At 47.7% G+C, this 20,275-nt stretch overlaps 1 protein-coding gene across 4 annotated transcripts in view; it reads left to right on the top strand.

Moving 5' to 3' along the window:
- The window catches only part of CRHR2 (corticotropin releasing hormone receptor 2), a 168,286-nt gene that overhangs the window by 105,809 nt on the left and 42,202 nt on the right, over positions 1–20,275 (top strand). For 3 of the 4 annotated variants that reach the window (XM_033165868.1, XM_033165870.1, XM_033165869.1), the window contains one exon: positions 4,401–4,507. The exons of the other annotated variant lie outside the window; for it this stretch is intronic. In XM_033165868.1, the coding sequence (XP_033021759.1) occupies positions 4,401–4,507 (107 nt within the window). The remainder of the gene's footprint in view (positions 1–4,400; positions 4,508–20,275) is intronic. 4 annotated transcript variants of the gene reach the window in all.

The raw sequence follows: 20,275 nt of genomic DNA, 5'->3' as shown, positions 1-20,275 counted from the left end.
CGCAAATACCGCAACTTTAAAAGGAGATATTTTCCTCTAGTTAACTTCCCAAAAGAAAAGTTTGCCAGTCTCCTGTGTCAATTTTAAGTACATTGTAACCAGTTCTGTAGCAGCAATCAGTCAAATTGGTTAGATTCTTGAGCTCGAAGGGAGGGAGGGCAGGCTGCCATTCTCCTTCCCCCCGGATCGTTCCAAAAGCACGATTTCTGATCAATTTCTTTACTCACGACCACCGGGTTCTTTTAGCTCCATTCTTCACAGGTAGAACTTGGACGCTCACCGCGGGCTCTGTCGCCGCATTTGCATCCCGGTTGGGGCATGTCCCCGAAGCCCGGCTCCGTTTGCCCTTCACCCCCACTCCCCCTTTACAGGGGGGGCAAGGGAAGGGTTCAGAGCCTCCGCGGGCGCAGCCGGGGAGCCCAGGGTGCGGGACGCTCTTCCCGCACCCCAACCGGAGCCGCGCGCTGCGGTAGCGCGGCTCCTAACCCCCGGGATGGACAAGGCGCTTCGGACCCGAAGCAGCCTTCGACCACCCGACGATGGCGTCGCCGCCGGAAGTCCACACTGGCATCTCTCCCTCATTGTGGCCATAGCTCAGTGGTAGAGCATCTGTTCTGCACCCAGAAAGTCCCATGTTCAATCCCCAGGTAGGGCTGGGAAGGTGTCCCTTTTATTTGCCCCAATGGACCAGCCTCCACTGGTGACGGTGATGGTGGCTTCCCCAACCTGGGGCCCTCCAGATGTTCTGGTCTAGCGGACAGTAGCAAGAGCTCAATGCACAATCTCAGCCAGCTTTCTTCAGGGGTTACCCTGATTTTCTAACACAGATTTTCTCCCCACCCCTTATCACAAATGTTAATATTGCAGAGCTTGAAGCAATATGATGAATAAAACCTGGCTCTCCCTGGAATAAAAACTGTCTAGACCCATTACAGACCCATTAACAAAAACTATTGCTACTGCTATTATTATTTTTATTATTATTATTGATTCAAAAGCTTTATTCACAAAACTTGTTCCAAAAACAGGCACAAAGCAATCAATGATACATCCAGATAGTTGTATAAATCATACGCTTGTCAAAGCATAGGTTCAGCGTCTTAAAAACATAACATAGCTATGATTAGGGCTAAAAACAAACCCCTGTCTCTTTCCTAGCCTGCATTCCAGCCTAAGACAATGTTCTCCTAAAGAGACCATTATCATATCCTTTGTTCTCTGTGGTTTTCAGAGAAAGACAGCTCCCTTCAAGATGGAGATTTGTGACTGAATAACCACTCGCATGATCTAAAGTTAATCACCACATAAGAGAGCAGAGCAGAGGTACACCCTAAGTTGATTAGCAACCCTTTGGATGCTCAGAGAGCTCTCTAGTTTAGCTCAATGGAAATTTCCAACGTCAAACTCTTAGCAAGACGCATACAGAGCATATATAGAGCTATTTCCATTTCAGTGTACAATTAAACAGTTATACTTAACACCCCTCGCACGACTTTCTGCCGCTCTTTGCATCAGAAAAACAAACATTGGGGAGCTCATGCCCAGATAGCTTCCTGTCATGGGGATAGTCACATCTGATCAGTTTATGATCAATACTTTCTGTCATGGGAGCACTGAAGGCAGTCAGGAGCAGAAACATTCCCAGAAGTCCCCCTCGGTATTCGAAAGGCATTAAGAGATTTGTCTGGTAGTTCCTCATTGGTTTGCCAAAGTGCTTTATAAATATCAAAGCAGAGGAATATTCCCAAATGCCTTCTCCGATCTCAAATGAGAAAGAGAGGCAGGGAGGGAGGCTGGGTTTATGACCAAATACTTCTCTGTAATTCCAGTTTTGATTAAAGCTACGATTTAGCCCGCTTCCAATGACCTTTTTCCTGCCGTTTGTTATTTTCGTTTTTTAATCTCTGTGGATGGAATATATTATTTTCTGGGCTGACCAGATGCAACCAGCCCATTTCCAAATGCTAAAAGAACAGAGGGGTTTTCCCCCAATTCCCTCTCCAAACTGGGCTGAATACATAGGAGCCGACTGCTAAGGGCCAAGGTCCCTTCAGCTCCCCCCAATAAAATATTTGAGGACCCCCTCCAAAATTAATGGGCATTTCTATTCAAATGTTGTGTGCATGCCTCATCTTGTTGTGGGACATAGCTTACATGCCCCCCCCCAAAGTATTTTAATCGAGTTGGCACCTCTGGATGAATATTACGTTGAAGTCTCTGGTGAGCCAGACTAGGGCCACATTCACACCACACACTATGATACTACTTTAAACTGTCATGGCTTCCCCCAAAGGATCCTGGGACTGTAGTTTGCTAAGGAAGGGTGTGGAGTGTTGTTTGGAGATCCCCATTCCCCTCGCAGAGCTACAGTTCCCCAAGTTCCCTGTGAGGAGGGATTGACAACTCTCAGCAACCCTTGACAAACCACAGCTCCCAGGACACATTGGGTGGCCCAGCGGTCAAGGATGATGGAAGTCGGAGTCTAGAAACAGCTGGAGACCCGAGTTTAAGAAACACTGGTATAAGGCGATGCAATCTTCCAGTTGGCCAATCTACGTAGGGTAATTTGCTTGCCTAAAAGTGTAGGTGGGTTACCACTTTCTCAACTGACTAGTGGTTTCAGCCCGTTAAAATAACGGGCGCTAGAACAGAAGCCGCCTCCCTCCCTCTCGCTCCTCCTCCCTCCCTCCCTGCGGCCGGCCAGCCTCCGTCTCCTCTCCCGCAGCCTCCATCATGTCTTCTTCCCCTTCTCCAGAGACGGGGCCGGGGTTCGAGCACGCCCTGGCCCGGCGGGACAGCTCGGCTGGGCTCCGCCTCCGGCAGTGCTCGATGGGCGGGACGGGCTGCGTAGTGTGGGACGCGGCACTGGTGCTAGCACGCTTCCTCAAGAAGGGGGCCGAGGACTCGGAGGCGGCGGGCCCGGCGGGGCTCCCTCTCTGCCGCAAGGCCGTGCTCGAGCTGGGCACAGGCACCAGCCTTGTGGGCCTCATGGCCACCAGCCTCGGGTACATCGCTGCCGCGGCTGGGCCTCGCTTCAGAATCGCCGTGGGGGCTGCCGTCTCGCTCAGTGTGGCCTACACGTACTGGCAGCAGCGGCACCCTGGAGCCTTTAAGAATGACAATAATGCTCCTCCTCCCCTCCCGCGGCGGTGGCGGTTGAAGCGGAATGCCGGCGCTATGCGGGGGCGGGCTGCTCTGGGCCGCTCCCGGGCCGCTAGGCCTCGGGGCTCTTGTTGTAGCGGCAGCAGCGGCAGCGTGGCCTTCCTCCTCGGCCTCCCCTCTCTTCTGGAGCGCCGGCGTTCCATTTCAACCGCCCCACTTCAACTGCTGCCACTGCTCCCGGCCCGATATCTCTCCATCCAATCCCTGTGTCCCTGGGGCACATGCTCAGTAGCGCAAACCCAGAGACACAGGGACTGGATGCAGAGACACTTGCGTTTTATATATATAGATTTGCCATATCTTAATGCGAAGGTGAAGGACCTGAGAAACTGCAACTCAGGCCATTGGTCATGCTGGTTGGGACTTCTTTCTTTGGCGATCACTCATAGCCGAGTAAGATTGTCTTCCATAAACACGGTTTTAACAATGATTCCGCAAGTGACTATGGAGGCCAGTTCTGGATCCACACATCCTTCCACAGTGGGGACATAGGTTTCCAGGTGGGAGTTGATCATGGTGAGGGTTTGCCAAATGTACCTTCCTCTTAGCACGTTCTCCCTTGTGTCCTGAGTTCGAGTGTCTTCAAAGCCCATGACATCTTTGGCAAAGGCTGTTCTCCAACTGGAGCGCTCGCAGGCCAGTGTTTCCCAGTTGCCGGTGTTTATACTACATTTTTTAAGATTTGCCTTGAGACAGTCTTTAAACCTCTTTTGTTGACCACCAGCATTACGCTATTCCTAAGTTCGGAATAGAGTACAGTGGTACCTCTGGTTAAGTACTTAATTCGTTCCGGAGGTCCGTTCTTAACCTGAAACTGTTCTTAACCTGAAGCACCACTTTAGCTAATGGGGCCTCCTGCTGCCGCTGCACCGCCAGAGCACGATTTCTGTTCTTATCCTGAAGCAAAGTTCTTAACCTGAAGCGTTATTTCTGGGTTAGCGGAGTATGTAACCTGAAGCGTATATAACCCGAGGTACCGCTGTAGTTGCTTCGGAAGATGATCATCAGGCCTCCGCACAACATGACCAGTCCAACCAAGTTGGTGTTGAAGAATCATTGCTTCCACACTGGTGATCTTTGCTTCTTCCAGTACACTGGTGTTAGTTCGCCTGTCTTCCCAAGTGAGTCCAGCAATCTTTTAAGGGCCATGATAGGAGGGGCCACCCTGCCTTGAATCAGGTCCATAGATTCGGGCTGCTTTGCTTATGAGACTTCTCTTTCTGTTTTCTCACCCCCAGACGAAGCCTGCTCTCTATTACCAGGTTGCCATGATCATAAACTATTTGGGGCACTGCATTTCTGTAGGGGCGCTCATCATCGCCTTCTTGCTCTTCCTGTGCTTGAGGTGAGTAACGGGCCCCGGCTGTGCAGCTTGCAGGCATGTGAGCAAACTCCCTTAGCAAACTCTTCTCAACTGCAGGCAGTCTCTGCAGCTACTATGGGGAAGAGAGAAAGGAAAGCGGCTGTGTGTTTTGCAACTCCTCAAACCCCACTGCACAAGCCTAGACATTAGTATCAAGTAGAAAAAAACCCTTCAAAAAGTATCCCCTTTAGCTAACAGAAGACCATGCAAAACCCACCTCAAGCCATTCCCCGTCATTGCTTTGCCCTCAGTTGAGTTCGCCTTGAAGGACTTCCAGGTCTGGTGAACGACAGGAGTTAAGGATTTAATTGGGGGGGGGCGGTGTTATTCTGTTCCCATTTGAAGATGAACCAATTGAATTCTCACCTTCTGCAACAATGCACAGCCATTCTCCAAAAATTTGCACTTTTCTGAATTTTGCAATTCAGTACCTCTTCAACCAGGATTATGGCTTGTTGACTTCTTATAGCCCTTTTAAATGTGTTTGCGGGAGGGGGAGGTCTATTGGTTTGTGGTTTTTGTTCTTGTTTTCATTATGCATTTTGTCTTTTTATATTGTATTTTATGTTGTGAGCCACCCTGAGATCTACAGATGAAGGCTGGTATTCAAATTTAAAATAAAATAATAATAATAATAATAATAATAATAATAATAATATGCTCCAGTCAGGTAATGTGCACAAAAATGCATTCAATAGGGGAGAATGTGCATAAAGTGCATGCATAAGATAATATAAGATAAGATTTCTTTATTGTCATTATACAAGTACAACGTTGTACAAGTGCAATGAAATTGGATGCCATCCCATAAAAACGAAACAAAAAAACAGCACAAAAAACAGGAATTCATTATTAGGAAAAATAGGAATTAATAAAACCCCTTTGCAAATATGCATTTTATTAGGGAAAACCCTTTTGCAAAATGTGCACATCAGGCAATATCGCAAACAAAAATGTGCACGTTCAGAGAAATTTGCACCAAAATGCTGGTGCGTTTTCACAAGGAACATATATATATATATATATATATATATATATATATATATATATATCGCAAACTCATATGTATATGTGAAGCAATGAGCTAAAGGCTAGAAAAAGGAGAAACCAAGAGGACTCAGTTTCACTCGACCCTGTCCTCTGGCTCCTGCGAGAAGAACTGGAGTGGGGGAAGGGGGTGAGTGGCGAACATCTTCATCCTTTTTTCTCTCCTGTCTCCTGAGCCGCTTTGTCTGCTGATCTGCGGGGCAACAATAGCAGCTGCTCTGCCAACTGCTGATGAAGTGGAAAGAGACGAGTAAATGCCGCTGCAAAAAAAAACAAAAAACAAAAACGGCTGAAAAGTGGGAGGGCAGCTCCTGCAGAGGAGCTCTTTCTCAGTGATCCTTCATGCGGCGTAATATCCCTGGGGCGGGATATGAACCGCCGGGGTGCTGCTGTCCTTGCAGAAAACATGACTCTCTTACACACACAGGGGCAGCAGCCAGGTTAGGACCTCGTTCTGCCCAGGTGGCTGGCAGGTGCCCTTTCATTGATCATCCTGCCAAGTCAAGGGAGGAACAACCAGCCAATTCAGCAGCAAAGGTTTCAGGCTAAGCAGGGCATGCAACGGCTGTGTGTTTCTTTCTGGAAGCAAGATAAAATCATCTGGCAGGTGTGGGGAACCTGAGGCTCGGCAGCCAAATGCAACCCACCCCCTCTGTCTGCCCCCCCTCCAAAGCTCTCTCTAGGCCATCCACCCTGCTCAGGCCACACCCCTTCTTCTGAGGCCACACCCTTCACCAGCGCTGCTCCACAGCCGCCTTGGGTGTGCTTTGGCCTGGGCCAGATTGTGTTCTTGAACTGTGGCAATCTCTCTTGCTTGGAAGGACGGAGATAGTTGGGGGTGCAATTGTCCCTGACTTCTCAGTAGCTGCTCAATGTCCACCAGGCTGCCAACATTCACAGGTGGCAGGTGGCTTCCCCCAAAGGATTCCCCGTAAGGTCTGGAAAAGTTTCCCCGCCACTTGAACAAGAGGCGACTTTGCAAGGTGGCACATCAACATTCCAGCGTGAAGGCTGCCAGGGTATGGCGCACACCGATTATACATTGTGACGTGCTTCTGAGGGGCTTGGGGACACTGTTGTTTTAAGGCAGGGGTGTCCAACAGGTCGATCGCGATCTACTGGTATATCCCTGTGATGTTTTGGTAGATTGCGGTCGATCTCTGGCTCCCTTTCCTCTGCGTCAGTAAATCTGACTCCTGCCCTGCCCCCTCGTCCTGCCCTCCATTGTTGTTTGAACTCAGGAAGGGAAGATGGAGCTCTCTCTGTGTGGTTGTTTACATCCATAGCGATGTTTTTGTGAGTGACTTGACCCCAACTTCCCTTGCCTTCCCCCCCCCAAAAAAACGGAACTCTCCTCCCCAAAAAGCCTGCACCTTAACCCAAAAAATGGGTCTTTCCTCCTGCCAAAAAAAGCTCAATAACTTTGAGCTGAACCCCTTAAAAAAGGGGGATTTCGGATTTTAATTCTGAAAGTAGATCACAGTCTCTTGGGAGTTGGCCACCCCTAAACCACTGAGCCTCTTGGGCTTGCCGATCAGAAGGTCAGCGGTTCGAATCCGCACGATGGGGTGAGCCCGTTCCTCTATCCCAGCTCCTGCCAACCTCGCAGTTCGAAAGGACACCGGTGCGAGTAGATAAATAGGTACCATTGCAGCGGGAAGGTAAACAGCATTTCCATGCACTCTGGCACTCGTCCCAGCATCCCGTTGTTCCAGAAGCAGTTTAGTCATGCTGCCTGCATGACCTGGAAAGCTGTTTGTGGACAAACGCTGGCTCCCTCGGCCTGAAAGCAAGATGAGTGTCACACCTCATAGTCGCCTATGACTGGACTTAACTGTCCGTGGATCCTTTACTTTTACTTTTTTTTTACCTTTATACATTTTGAAAGACATGACACAAGAGGAGGAGGGATGGAGGAGGGAGGAAGAAAAAAGCAAAACCAGGCACCGTTTCTTAGTTGCACAGTTCTTGCAAGTGGCCTTTCTGGCATAGGGGGGCAAAGCAAGCTCTCCTCCGCTGCTTCTTTTCCTGAACAATAGATGGAGTTGCTCTCCCCCTTGCCATGAGGCTGTTCCTTTGAGGCAGGGATAGCGGTAACCCTTGGCCTCCTATATTGCAATGTCTTCTTCACCTCCAAATAACCATGTTCAGATGACAAGGAGTTCATTGCAGCAGTGGATTAGCATAGTGGGCGATTCAGCCCCGTTGATTACTCTCTCCCTACCCCCTCTGATCACGGATGCCTTTCTCTCTCTTTTTTTTGCCATACACCACAAATGTAATTATGGCCACCGCAAGGATCAAGGAGAGAGGTGGTTGGTTTCACTCGTCCAAGCAGCCTGTCCACATCCTCAGAGGTAGCTATTTCAATAGTTCATCAGCTTAGTTACATCTAGAATATAAACTCTTTCAGTATAACCGACTGATCTTCATCCTATCCTAGCCTAACCACCACTATCCTGGCCCCACACCCTTCTTCTTCCCTGTCTCCACACACACCCTCCCTCTTCTCAACTGCCAAAACGGCCATTCCCTCCTTTTAAACCAGGGATCGCCCCGCCCCCAAAGGATGAACTGTCCGTCAAGATGGAGGTGGATTAACTCCTTCTGAGCCGGGATGTAATAACTCCTCCCCCCTAGGGCCAATCCGTCACACACACCCTCCTTGCTAAGGGCGGAAGGGTGTGTGTGTGTGTGTGTGTGTGTGTGTGTGTGTGTGTGTTGCAAACATCAGCATTCCTTAAGCATGCTATCACCCACCTTTTATTTCTCACTGTCCCCTTATGGCTCTGTTTCTATTGGCACACACACATACACTCCTGTGTTTTGCAATTAGAAGGAGCAATGCTAATATCGCTGTTGGCCATGGATGTCTCTCAGAAAGCTAACGCTTTGTGCAACCATTTTGAGCTTGTTCTGGGGGAAAGCAGGGATTTCTCAAAACAATAGCAGTCGTGGTGGGCAAAGATCCCTAAAAGATTGGGGAGAGTTGCAACCGGTCAAAGTAGGGCGACAGTGTTGTCTAGTGTAAGGCAGATTTATATGTTCATACGAAGCCAAGCTTCCCTTCCCTTGCTGGAGGAATTCCTGCTTGTTGGATGGGGAATTCAGACTTACAACAGCTGTTGCAGCCTGCAGATGAAGATCTGCTCTGTGTAGCTTAATTAAAAAAAAATCCCTGTATATTACAGTTTGCACAGCAAGGGCAAACTTGTGCATAGATTTAGAAAGGAAGAAAGTTCTCTGGAAGGTTAAAAGTACACGGGGCAAGTTTTGCCCAGGAATTTTTGCATAGGAGGGTTAAAGGTTCGTCCTGGGAACCTGGAGATTAAGATTAATAAATTGTCCCATTTTCTGTGGATTGGTTTTTTTTTATGTGCACTGTTTAGAAATGCAAATAAATGGAGTTCTATAGAAATGTCAGGAAGGAAGGAAGGAAGGAAGGAAGGAAGGAAGGAAGGAAGGAAGGAAGGAAGGAACTGTAACACTTTAAGAGAGTTGGAGCACCGGAAAATATTAGAGAGCAAAAATGGGCACTGTAGGAAGAAGGAACTAGGAAAATACCATGAAGGGAAACAAATTGAGGGATAAAAATTATTAAGTATTGGCTTGGTTAGGGAAACAGTCTATAATAGTTCTAGATTACTACACTTATTTCTCTTTTTCTCTTATGGGTAACCGGCTCCAACTGTAAAATTATGATTTTTTTACTCTAAAATCATTTCTTCACAATCTGTTTATCTTATTGCTTTACTAAATATAAAAGCACAATTTGTGGGGGTTTGGGGGGGATGTTTTGAAGTTCCACTGTATACCTTGCAGCTAAGTGCCACACTTCTCTAGCCAGTATTGGGATTGGGTTGGGACATTTAAAGTCCAGCATGTTAGCAGACAGTTCATTCAACTTCCTGCCTTTTCATCCTAAACTCTCTAGTAGAAGTCATGTTCCCAAATACTTTCTTTTCCAGATGCTTTTGATGCCTCTGAGCAGCAGAAAATGTACTAAATACCTACCGGTTACCTATTTCTGTTGGGAGCATTTGTGTTCCCTGTCTCAAGGAAAACTGCTAAATTGTTCCTTTTGGAGTTGGTTTCATCCCAATCCTTAAACCATCGCAACACTTCAGCCAAAATGCGAGCCTCTTCTCTACAGCAAATGGCTTTATTCTACCATACCATGCCAGTGATGTCGCTGATGCGTGTGTGTTTTTTAACACGGCAATATTTTTAGAATGTGTTCAGGGTGGATTCATATCTCGAGGCTCAGAAAAAATCCTAAAGACTTCATTCTGTCTCTCTCAAATTCAGTGTTCTGTTCAGAGCTCCTAATATTGATTCTGGCTCTGAGGAATCTGCACAACCTTTTGCCAGCCTCTTGTGTGCCAAATACTTTTCTGCCTTTTGGGGTCTCTCTTTAACAAAATCCCTTCGAGCTTTGCACCGTACAAGGAAATCTACAATCTAATCTGTTTCAGTATTATGTCTTTCCCCTGTAAAGCAGAGCAAACTGTATGATAAGGAATCCGCCAGTTTCTTGAAAGGTTATCAGGAGTTCCTTGCTGCGAAGATTAGCAAAGGAGGACATATTACACAGGGGACTCAGCTACTTTAGTCAAGAAACAGTGTTTTGAATGTGTTATAAGCATGCAACACCAGATGGCGCCAGAGAGCAAAACAAAATTCTAAGCAATTTTCCATAGCGGTTTTTCCCACTTTTGTTATAACAATTTAATTTCTGGCTTATTTATAGTGGGGGGGGGGGGTGTCCCTGTGTGTAGATCTACCCAGGATCAGAGCATGCCTGGCAGTGTGCAGTCAAAAGGGAATCTCGGGTGTTCAGTGCTTTGTTTAGAATCATAGAACTGTAGCATTGGAAATGACCTATGTGGTGATTTATTCCAACCCCCTGCAATTTATATCCTGCCTCTCAAATGTAGTTTATCTCTCTCTTACAATATTTACAATATTTATTACAATATTTGTAATTTGTAATTTGTAATTTGTAATTGTTACAATATTTATTGATATTGCAAAACACAGGTGCAAATAATTTCCGCAACTTTTTCTTCTCGTTCAGAAAAACATGTACAAACATACAAATAGTAATCAATAAATCAGCATATGCCAGTTCTAAAAAAAACAAAACCCAGCTTCTCCTTGGTCCTGTAGCTCCAACGTGTAATGGCAGCATATGATTTTAACATGAGAGAAGTTTACATGCAGCGGGCATGCAGTGAAGTTAAATATTGGGAGATAAAGGACAGATAAAGCACTTCTTCGTGCAGCATGTAGTTAATCTATGGAACTCACTGCCAGGGGCGTAGCAAGGGAGGGGCAGAGGGGGCGGGAGGCCCCGGGCAGCACCCCTACTGGGGGTGACACATTGGGGGCGGCCCCGCCCCCTGGGCTTTTTTTTTGCTTTTTTAATTTTTTAAAAATTCTTTTTAGGCTATTTTCGGCACTGCCGGGGTTTAGCTGCAGGGGCGGCCAGCGAGGAGGGGTGTCATCCCCCCTCGCTGACCGCCCCTGCGGCTCCGCCCCGGCAGCGCCGAAAATAGCCCCCCCTTCCAGCGGCAGAGCTCGGCATGGAGGCAAGGGGCGGGCCAGTGAGGTGGGGTGCCACCCCCTCCTCGCTGGCCCGCCCCTTGCCTCTTTGCCAAGCTCCGCTGCTGGCTGGCTTGCGGAGCCGGGGCATGGAGAGGGCTGGCCAGCGAGGAGGGACACCCCTCCTCGCTGGCCCGTCCCTCTCCCTGCCCCGACTTGCGCTGCACCAAAGGAGCCCGGGCGGCAGGTTCGGGAGTCTTTGCAACCCGCAAAGACTCCCGAATTCACTGCCCAGCCAGCACCCCTTCGTGCAGCGGTTGCTCACGCAGGCAAAAGCAGCCGCAGCACAAAGGGGTGCCGCCGCCGAGTGGCGGCTTCGGGAGTCTCCCGAATCCGCCGCCTGGCACCCCCCGGGGCGGGGCTTTACGTGCGTCATGACGTCATGACGCACACACACACCGCGATGCCCCGCCCCCAGGGGTGCCACTTGGCTTCCCGCCCCCGGCAGCCAAGGGGCTAAGAACGCCCCTGCTCACTGCCACAGGAGGCAGCAATGAACACCAGCTTGGACGGCTTTGAAAAGGTTTAGACAAATTCATGGAGGAAGAGGCTACCAATGGCTACTAGTCATGGTGCCTATACTCAGCCTCCATGGTCGGAGGCAGTAATGCTTTTGAACAACGGTGGCTAGAAACTGCAGAAGAGGAGGGGGTTCCTGTGCTTAGGTACTGCTTAAAGGTTAAAGATCAGGGGCACTGGCTCATGGGAGCTGAGCTGTTTTGGGACACCTCAATATTTTGGGGGGAGCAAGCCCACCCCCCCCCCATGCAGGGCCAGATTTAGGTTTGATTAGGCCCTAAGTTACTAAGGGTAATGGGGCCCTTTATATGTCCAGGTGTCCTTTGTCAACAACAAATTGCCACTGTTTTTCGTGTTGAATACAGTCGTACCTTGTGTTACGAACGCTGCATGTTGCGATCGTCACAGATTATGAACCCGCCGAATCCAGAAGTACCAGAATGGGTTACTTCCGGGTTCGGCGGTTCACGGTTCAAATGACGTCATGCGCATGAGCAGAATTGCGTGGTGAGCATGCGCAGACACGGAGCTCGGGATGCGGACTGCTCGGGATGCGAACGGGGCTCCGGAACTGATCCCGTTCGCATCCAGAGGTACCACTGTATATGCTATATGGTAATTTATGGACCTAATAGGTATCTAAAGCCATTTGTGCATGTTGCCATGCAACCAGTCCATGCAGAATGTAGGCACCCTATATATAGAAATGAGCAAACCAGTGACATTTTAGGAAGCAGGCTAGCAGGCGGGGCCCATGACTTACATCATAGGACCCTACACAACACAAAACACTGTTGCTGTATGTAGGTTTTATTTTATTTCTTTTTTATCTTATATTTTGGAAATGTACATCCAGTTTTTTCCCCTCCTTTAATTTTTTGGGGGCCCCCAAGAGAGCGGGGCCCTAAGCTATAGCTTGTTTAGCTTATACGTAAATCCGGCACTGCCACCCATGTGTGGGGCGCTCTGTGCACGGCACTCGCCACAACGCCCGGCCTCCTCCCCACACCCCATTGCAATCGCTCACTTTAATGATCTGCGTCATTGCCAAAACAGAGTCATTTGGGCAGGCACTGGCTATGCCTGCCATAGAAATTCGGGGGCAATGTATTTCGGACTTGCGCTGAGATATTGGTGGGCTTGATCTTACCCTTTGAGCACGTTTCTTTCCCGTTGATTTCAAAGGGAGGAGGGAGAGATGTATCTGTTTGACTCACTTCCCAGTGGAAAATCAGTAGAGTGTAGAAGTGCTAGGCTTTTTCTGATTTGCACTCACTGCTTTTTAATGAGAGATGCTTGAGGAATGCAGCTCAAATGGATTTTGATAATGGATTTGTGAATTCCAGGACACTTGAGCTCTGTCTCATGTAGAATTGCTTCTTTTGTCAAGGACCCACTTCCGTCCCAGTTGCTTATTTAAGCATCAAGATTTATTTATTTTTTTAAGGCTGGAAGTATGCACACCAAAAATATGTAAATAAGACCCCCCAAAAATGCACAATTGCTCAGTTTGCACTCAGGTTCTTCCATGTTGTTTAGTTGTTTAGTCGTTTAGTCGTGTCTGACTCTTTGTGACCCCATGGACCAGAACTCGCCAGGCCCTCCTGTCTTCCACTGCAGTTGGTCAAACTCAAGTTAGTAGCTTCAAGAACACTGTCCAACCATCTTGTCCTCTATCATCCCCTTCTCCTTGTGCCCTCCATCTTTCCTTGTGCCTTCCCATCTTCTCTTCACATGAGGTGGCCAAAGTACTGGAGCCTCAGCTTCAGGATCTGTCCTTCCAGTGAGCACTCAGGGCTGATTTCCTTCAGAATGGATAGGTCTGATCTTCTTGCAGACCCTGAAACTCTCAAGAGTCTCCTCCAGCACCATAATTCAAAAGCATCAATTCTTTGGCAATCAGCCTTCTTTATGGTCCAGCTCTCACTTCCATACATCACTACTGGGAAAACCATAGCTTGAACTATACGGACCTTTGTCGGCAAGGTGATGTCTCTGCTTTTTAAGATGCTGTCTAGGTTTGTCATTGCTTTTCTCCCAAGAAGCAGATTCTTTTAATTTTGTGACTGCTGTCACCATCTGCAGTGATCATGGAACCCAAGAAAGTGAAATCTCTCACTGCCTCCATTTCTTCCCCTTCTATTTGCCAGGAGATGTTGGGATCAGTGGCCATGATCTTAGTTTTTTTGATGTTGAGCTTCAGACCATATTTTGCGCTCTCTTCTTTCACCCTCATTAAAAGGTTCTTTAATTCCTCCTCACTTTCGGCCATCAAAGTTGTGTCATCTGCCTATCTGAGGTTGTGAGGTTCTTCCATAAGCTATACCTAATCGGCCATGAGATAATTAATTATGCTTGGATTTATACCTCACCTTTTTCTTGAAGGAGCTCAGGGTAGTATGCATGGTTCTGTCCCTCCTCTTTTAATTCCCACAATTAGGTAGGTTAGGTTGAGAGGCAGTGACTGGCCCAAGGTCACCCGGTGATCATCATGGCCAAGTGGGGATTTGAACCCTCGTCTCCCAGGTCCTAGTCCAACACTCTAACCACCACACCACACTGGGTAATGTATTGGATTCTGTTGTTTAAGCTTGTTCCTTCACTGTGATTAGCCCAGCCCTGTCCTTTGTCCCTGTAGATGTATAAAATAAGTGTATCGCGAAAGGCAATGTGATCTATTGGCCAATATGCCTAGAATATGTGCAAGAGGGGGGATGGAAATGTGGTTTGCTGCTAGGTTAAGCTTCCCTTGCTCAAAACATGATTACACATAAACCTAAATCAATAAAGATACTATTTTGGAATTAAAACTCACCCACTCTCCCTAAGATCCACAGCCAAACCTTAGAATGCTTAATGCAGTGAATGGAGGAAGGAAGGGCAGTGAAACTCTAGTGGGTCGGAGGAGACAGGAAGGGTTCTTGTGACCAGGGGAACTAATTATTATTATTATTATTATTATTATTATTATTATTATTATTATTATTATTTACCCCGCCCATCCGGCTGGGTTTCCCTTGCCACTCTGCGCGGCTCCCAACAGAATATTAAAACCACGATAAAACATCAAACATGAAAAACTTCCCTCAACCGGGCTGCCTTCAGATGTCTTCTAAATGTCAGGATTCATTTGTTGCACCATGTGTGCAATGTGTACATTGCACTGTGCACACATTGTGTCCCTGTAACGCACGAGTATGACATTGTAATCGCTTTTGTGCAGATAATATGTGGCGTTCAAAAAGAAGTTCCATTCTGAAATTGATATTGTTTGATATCCCGCTTTATCACTACCCGAAGGAGTCTCAAAGCGGCTAACATTCTCCTTTCCCTTCCTCCCCCACAACAAACACTCTGTGAGGTGAGTGGGGCTGAGAGACTTCAAAGAAGTGTGACTAGCCCAAGGTCACCCAGCAGCTGCATGTGGAGGAGAGGAGACGCGAACCTGGTTCACCAGATTACGAGTCCACCGCTCTTAACCACTACATCACACTGGCTCTAGAGTTGTGGCCAATTTTAATCCCATAACACGTTGCCATGAGTCATTATTCCACCCAGGTGTCGCCTGTGCTCCGGGTGTGTGTGTGTGTGTGTGTGTGTGTGTGTGTCTGCCTGGGCACACAATTTCTCGCCCACAAAGGAAGATGCTTGTTGCCTTTGTGTGCAAGTTCTTGCTCTCAGTTTGCACTCTTCTTCTTCTTCTTCTTCTTCTTCTTCTTCTTCTTCTTCTTCTTCTTCTTCTCCTCCCCTGGTCAGTAACTCATGCCAGTCGCTTCGAGAACACTATCCAACCATCTCATCCTCTGTCGTCCCCTTCTCCTTGTGCCCTCCATCTTTCCCAGCATCAGGGTCTTTTCTAGGGAGTCTTCTCTTCTCATGAGGTGGCCAAAGTACTGGAGCCTCAACTTCAGGATCTGCCCTTCCAGTGAGCACTCAGGGCCGATTTCCTTCAGAATGGATAGGTTTGATCTTCTTGCAGTCCATGGGACTCTCAAGAGTCTCCTCAGTAACTTACACAGCAGCAAAGGAGTTACAGTCTCTTGTGCTGGGCCATCTTTAGCCAGCCATGAAACTGACCCAGGTTCGGATCCTCGCACCAGTTTCTGTCACTCAGCTTAAGCTACTTCACATAGGGTTTGAGGATTAAATGGGAGAGAGAACTGCAGGTCCCCTCGAGCTTCTCGGAGGAAAGGAGGTATATATTAACGAAGATGTTGGCTGTAAATTAACCCACGAAACTCATTTGGTGATATTGGGCCAGTCACTCTCCCTCCACCGCACCTGCCTCACAGGGCTGGTGTGAGGAGAAAAGGAAGAAAGCACAATTAAAATTAGCCCGAGCTCCTCAAGATACAAATGCCAAAAAACCCAAAAAAGTTACAGAATTACTCTTACAAACGCAAGGTAAATCTTCTGAGGTATAACAGTGAAGTATTTCTCCAGTTTTATATCACAAGAAAAGAAACGGAGAAGGAATTGGAAGCTATTGGAAGGAAAAACCTATGTAGTGGTGATATTTAACTAATTAACGATTTAATCTCTTTGAGCCACACACCTTCCATTAAAAAAAAAAAAAAAATTTAATGCGCACTGGGAGGACCAGAGCAGAACATATTAAAAACTATCTAACAAAGAAAATGGTCCAATAAAGCCAACAGCAGCAGAACAAAGCACAACAACTTTGCTTCAGAGCCAGCCTAAATAATTCAGTCGAAGTTTTTAAAAGGTCTGGGGAAATGAAAAGGAAAAAAAGGTTTTGGCCGCTGCCCAAATCTGGTGATAGGGAAAGAAGGATAGGGAAGAAGGGAGGAAGAAAACGAGAAAAGAGAAACCTCTACGGCTCTAGTCAAAACAACAAACACTCTGTGAGGTGAGTGGGGCTGAGAGACTTCAGAGAAGTGTGACTAGCCCAAGGTCACCCAGCAGCTGCATGTGGAGGGGCGGAGACTCGAACCCGGTTCCCCAGATTATGAGTCCACTGCTCTTAACCACTACACCACACTGGCTCTCTCATTCCTCAAGTCTTTATAAAGAGTGCAAGCCAGAAGGGCATGTGCCACCGATTCAGTACTGCCATCTCCACAGGGACATAGGCGTTTTTCATGTGCAATCTGTTGGAATCGTCCCTTGAGTACAGCCGAGGGCAACACATTCAATGTTGCATGAGTAAAAGCGCGTCTATATTTTAGAATTGCTAGGTGAAATGTTTGAACTAGAGGGGAGGCTAGTCCAGCCTTTGTAACACATGGGGCAATGAGCCTCTTGGGCTTGCCAATCAGAAGGCCGGCGGTTCGAATCCCCGAGCTCCCATTGCTTTGTCCCAGCTCCTGCCAACCTAGCAGTTCGAAAGCACGCCAGTGCAAGTAGAAAAATAGGTACCACTGAGGCGGGAAGGTAAACGGTGTTTCCGTGCGCTCTGGTTTCCGTCACAGTGTTCTGTTGCGATAGAAGTGGTTTAGTCATGCTGGCCACATGACCTGGAAAGCTGTCTGTGGAGAAACGCCAGCTTCCTCGGCCTGAAAGTGAGATGAGCGCCACAACCCCACCGTCCAGGAGTCCTTTACATTTTACCTTTTTAACCTATGGCTTGTCTTATCATTCCACTTTTTCTTTTCACCTTGATGCAACATTTATGTTTGTGTGTTGCTCTCGATTCGGCACCCAGACAAATCATTATTTTCCAGCCAAGGACAGTGAACATGGCAGTTTTCACCTTTGCTGCAGCTTTTCGGTGCAAATCGTGTTTTCGATTTGTGTTTAAAAATAAAATAAAAATCCATTGCATCTGAAGCTGCAAGGAGCTTTTAAAAAACAAACAAACCACCACCTTCTCTCCTGTTGGATAATTTTGCAAAACCTAATTGGAATGAAACTTTGGAGTGCCCCCAGGCCGTGCTGTTGCAAACACACACACAGAGGCACACACAAATGTCTGTGTGCATTCGCACAGTCAGAGAGAGAGCTGCAGAATATAATTTTTGAGCTCCAATACGCGGTGGGTGTTGAAAAGGACTTCGGTATTGTGGAGAGAGAAAGTTCAGGGAAATAATATCTCCGAGCCATTCTCCACCTCATTAAGACACTGATGCGACGCTCTTTATGCAAAATGTTTAGCAACTGGAAAATGAGGAATGAAGCTGCCTTGCACAAGCCATTAATTCTGAAGCGGTTCCACAGTGGTCTTCTCAAAGTGCAGACAATTATTCCGGAGCCAACGGTTTGCAGATTGCAGCCAATCCCGGCAATTCCTCGTTTGCGTACTGCAAAGGAGCTGCTAGCATGTCGGAAGAAATGAACAAATCAAAATTCTCCTGTGAGGCCGAAAACTTCCAGTCACAAAGGAATGTTCTGAACTCCTTACATTAAGCCTGGTTCGTTTGTCTGTTTGTTTATTAAACTTAATTTTATTGTTATAATTAATTTCATTTCTACGCCTCTTCATATTTTAAAGGGGGGGGGGAAATCTCAGATTAAAACACCACACAAAACAATCCAGAATAATAATAAAAACTCAAGCTTCAAGAAAAATATTTCAGATCCTTCTCTAAGCGACATTTTGCTTTCCCCATATTATTTACCTACTTGATTTATAGAGCTGCTCCACAGCAGAAGTGCTCTAGGAGGGAAGTGTGGTGTAGTGGTTAGAGTACCAGACTAGGACATGGGAGACCAGGGTTCAAATTCCCATTCAGTCATGAAGCTCCCTGGGTGGCCTTGGAGTCAGTCACAGCCCCTTAACCTACCTCACAGGGTCGTTGTGGGGATAAACGGAGGAGGGAACAGAGACCATGGACTCCTTGGAGAAAAGGGTGGGATAAAAAGGCAATAAAAAAGCTTTTAAAAAAAAAAGTCCTTATGAAAACTCAACAGCATTTTCATGCATATTCCTCCTAATAGGCACATGTAGATTTTGCAATGTGTATGAAATTTTGCATCAGGTGCACATTATTGCAAAGCAGTTCCCGCTAACATAATGCATTTCATATGTTATTTTCACCAATATGTTCTTTTTTATGGACACTCTTCCCTAAAAGGTGCTTTTAAAGGAAAAAAAAACTTTGGCTGGAGAAGTACATTGCAAAATTCGGAGATGTGGGAATTCCCCGGAATAGCTATGTTTCAGTTCTTACAGAGTTTCAGAAACTGCGAATTGGGTCGGCAGAGCCGTCTTAAGGGGATCTGCCGCCCTGGCGCGGCTATCCCTCCGGCGCCCCCGCCATGCCGCCTCTCCGCCGCCTCCCTCCCGCGCTTGCCGCCCCTTGGGAGGGGGGTGGGCGAGCGGGGGGGGTGAGGGGCGTGGCGCTGGAGCGGCGCGGGGCTCTGCGCGCCCTTCCAGCGCTTCCGGGATGGGAGGCGAGGGCGGCCGGCTCGCGCTCCGCGCGCAGCTGGACAGCGCGGCGCTGCTGGGCAGCTCACGCTGCATCGGGCGGCCGGCCGGCTGGGCGCGGGAGCGCGAGCCGGCCGCCCTCACCTCCCAGAGCCCCAGCTGGAGTGCTGGAAGGTCGCGCAAAGCCCCGCGCCGCTCCAGCGCTCCAGCTGGGGCTCTGGGAGGCGAGGGCGGGCGGCTTACAGCCCGCCCGCCGGCGCGCGAGTGCCCGCCTGCCCGTGGGGGCGGGGGCGGGTTGGGGAGAAGGAGCCCGGTATGCCGGCGGGCTCGCGGGGGCGCCCCTGGGGCGCCCAGCGCCCTGGCGCACCGCGCCACCGGCTTCTATGGATGACACGGCTCTGTGGGTCGGTTCGCCTTTCTCCCCCAATACGTCTCTTGTTCCGTCAGCACGATTTCTGCTTCCACCGTGGAATGTTCTCCCCCCCTCCTTCCTCCTATGGCCCCCTCAGATCGGATCTAGGGGTTCCCTGAACCCTCTGGGACATATTTGGGGAGGGTGTGGGGCATGCGCAGGAAAAGAAGGTAAAATCCAGTTGCGCAGGTGGAAATCCTTATAATGATGAGACATGGCAGTCAAGTACTATCCTACTCCCAAAATCTCCAACAGTGCCGGATTTACGTATAAGCTAAACAAGCTGTAGCTTAGGGCCCCACTGTCTTGGGGACCCCCCAAAATAATTAAAGGGGGGGAACTTGATGTACATTTCCAAAATATAAGATTAAAAAGCAAATAAAATAAAACCTACATACAGTGTTTTGTGTAAGTAATGGGCCCTGCCTGCTAGCCTGCTCCCTAAAATATCACTGGTTTGCTCATTTCTATATATAGGGTGCCTACATTCTGCATGGACTGGTTGTAACAATTACTTTGATAAAACACATATTTTGTTATGTGCAAATGGCTTTAGATACTTTTTTATTGATTTTCAACACATCCACCTACGTACATACGAAAAGCAAACCAACACTGATACACTTACATAACCAAAATTATGTATAAGTTAAATATAAGTTAAGATATTTGCAAATAATAATTTCCTAGCCATTCCTTTCTTAACAGAAAGGGGGCTAGTTATATATTAATATATTTATATTAGACTTCCTAATCTCATCTCTCTATTGAACCAATTCACATAAGTTTAAACCGTACAAAAAGAAAAAATATTGACACCGAGATCGACAACTCTATTGCG

The sequence above is a fragment of the Lacerta agilis genome, chromosome 12 (assembly GCF_009819535.1).
Source record: "Lacerta agilis isolate rLacAgi1 chromosome 12, rLacAgi1.pri, whole genome shotgun sequence".
In the NCBI taxonomy this organism is placed as follows: Eukaryota; Metazoa; Chordata; class Lepidosauria; order Squamata; family Lacertidae; genus Lacerta; species Lacerta agilis.
The sequence above is the reverse complement of the archived record's forward strand: the minus strand, read 5'-3'. Positions and strand labels throughout refer to the sequence as shown.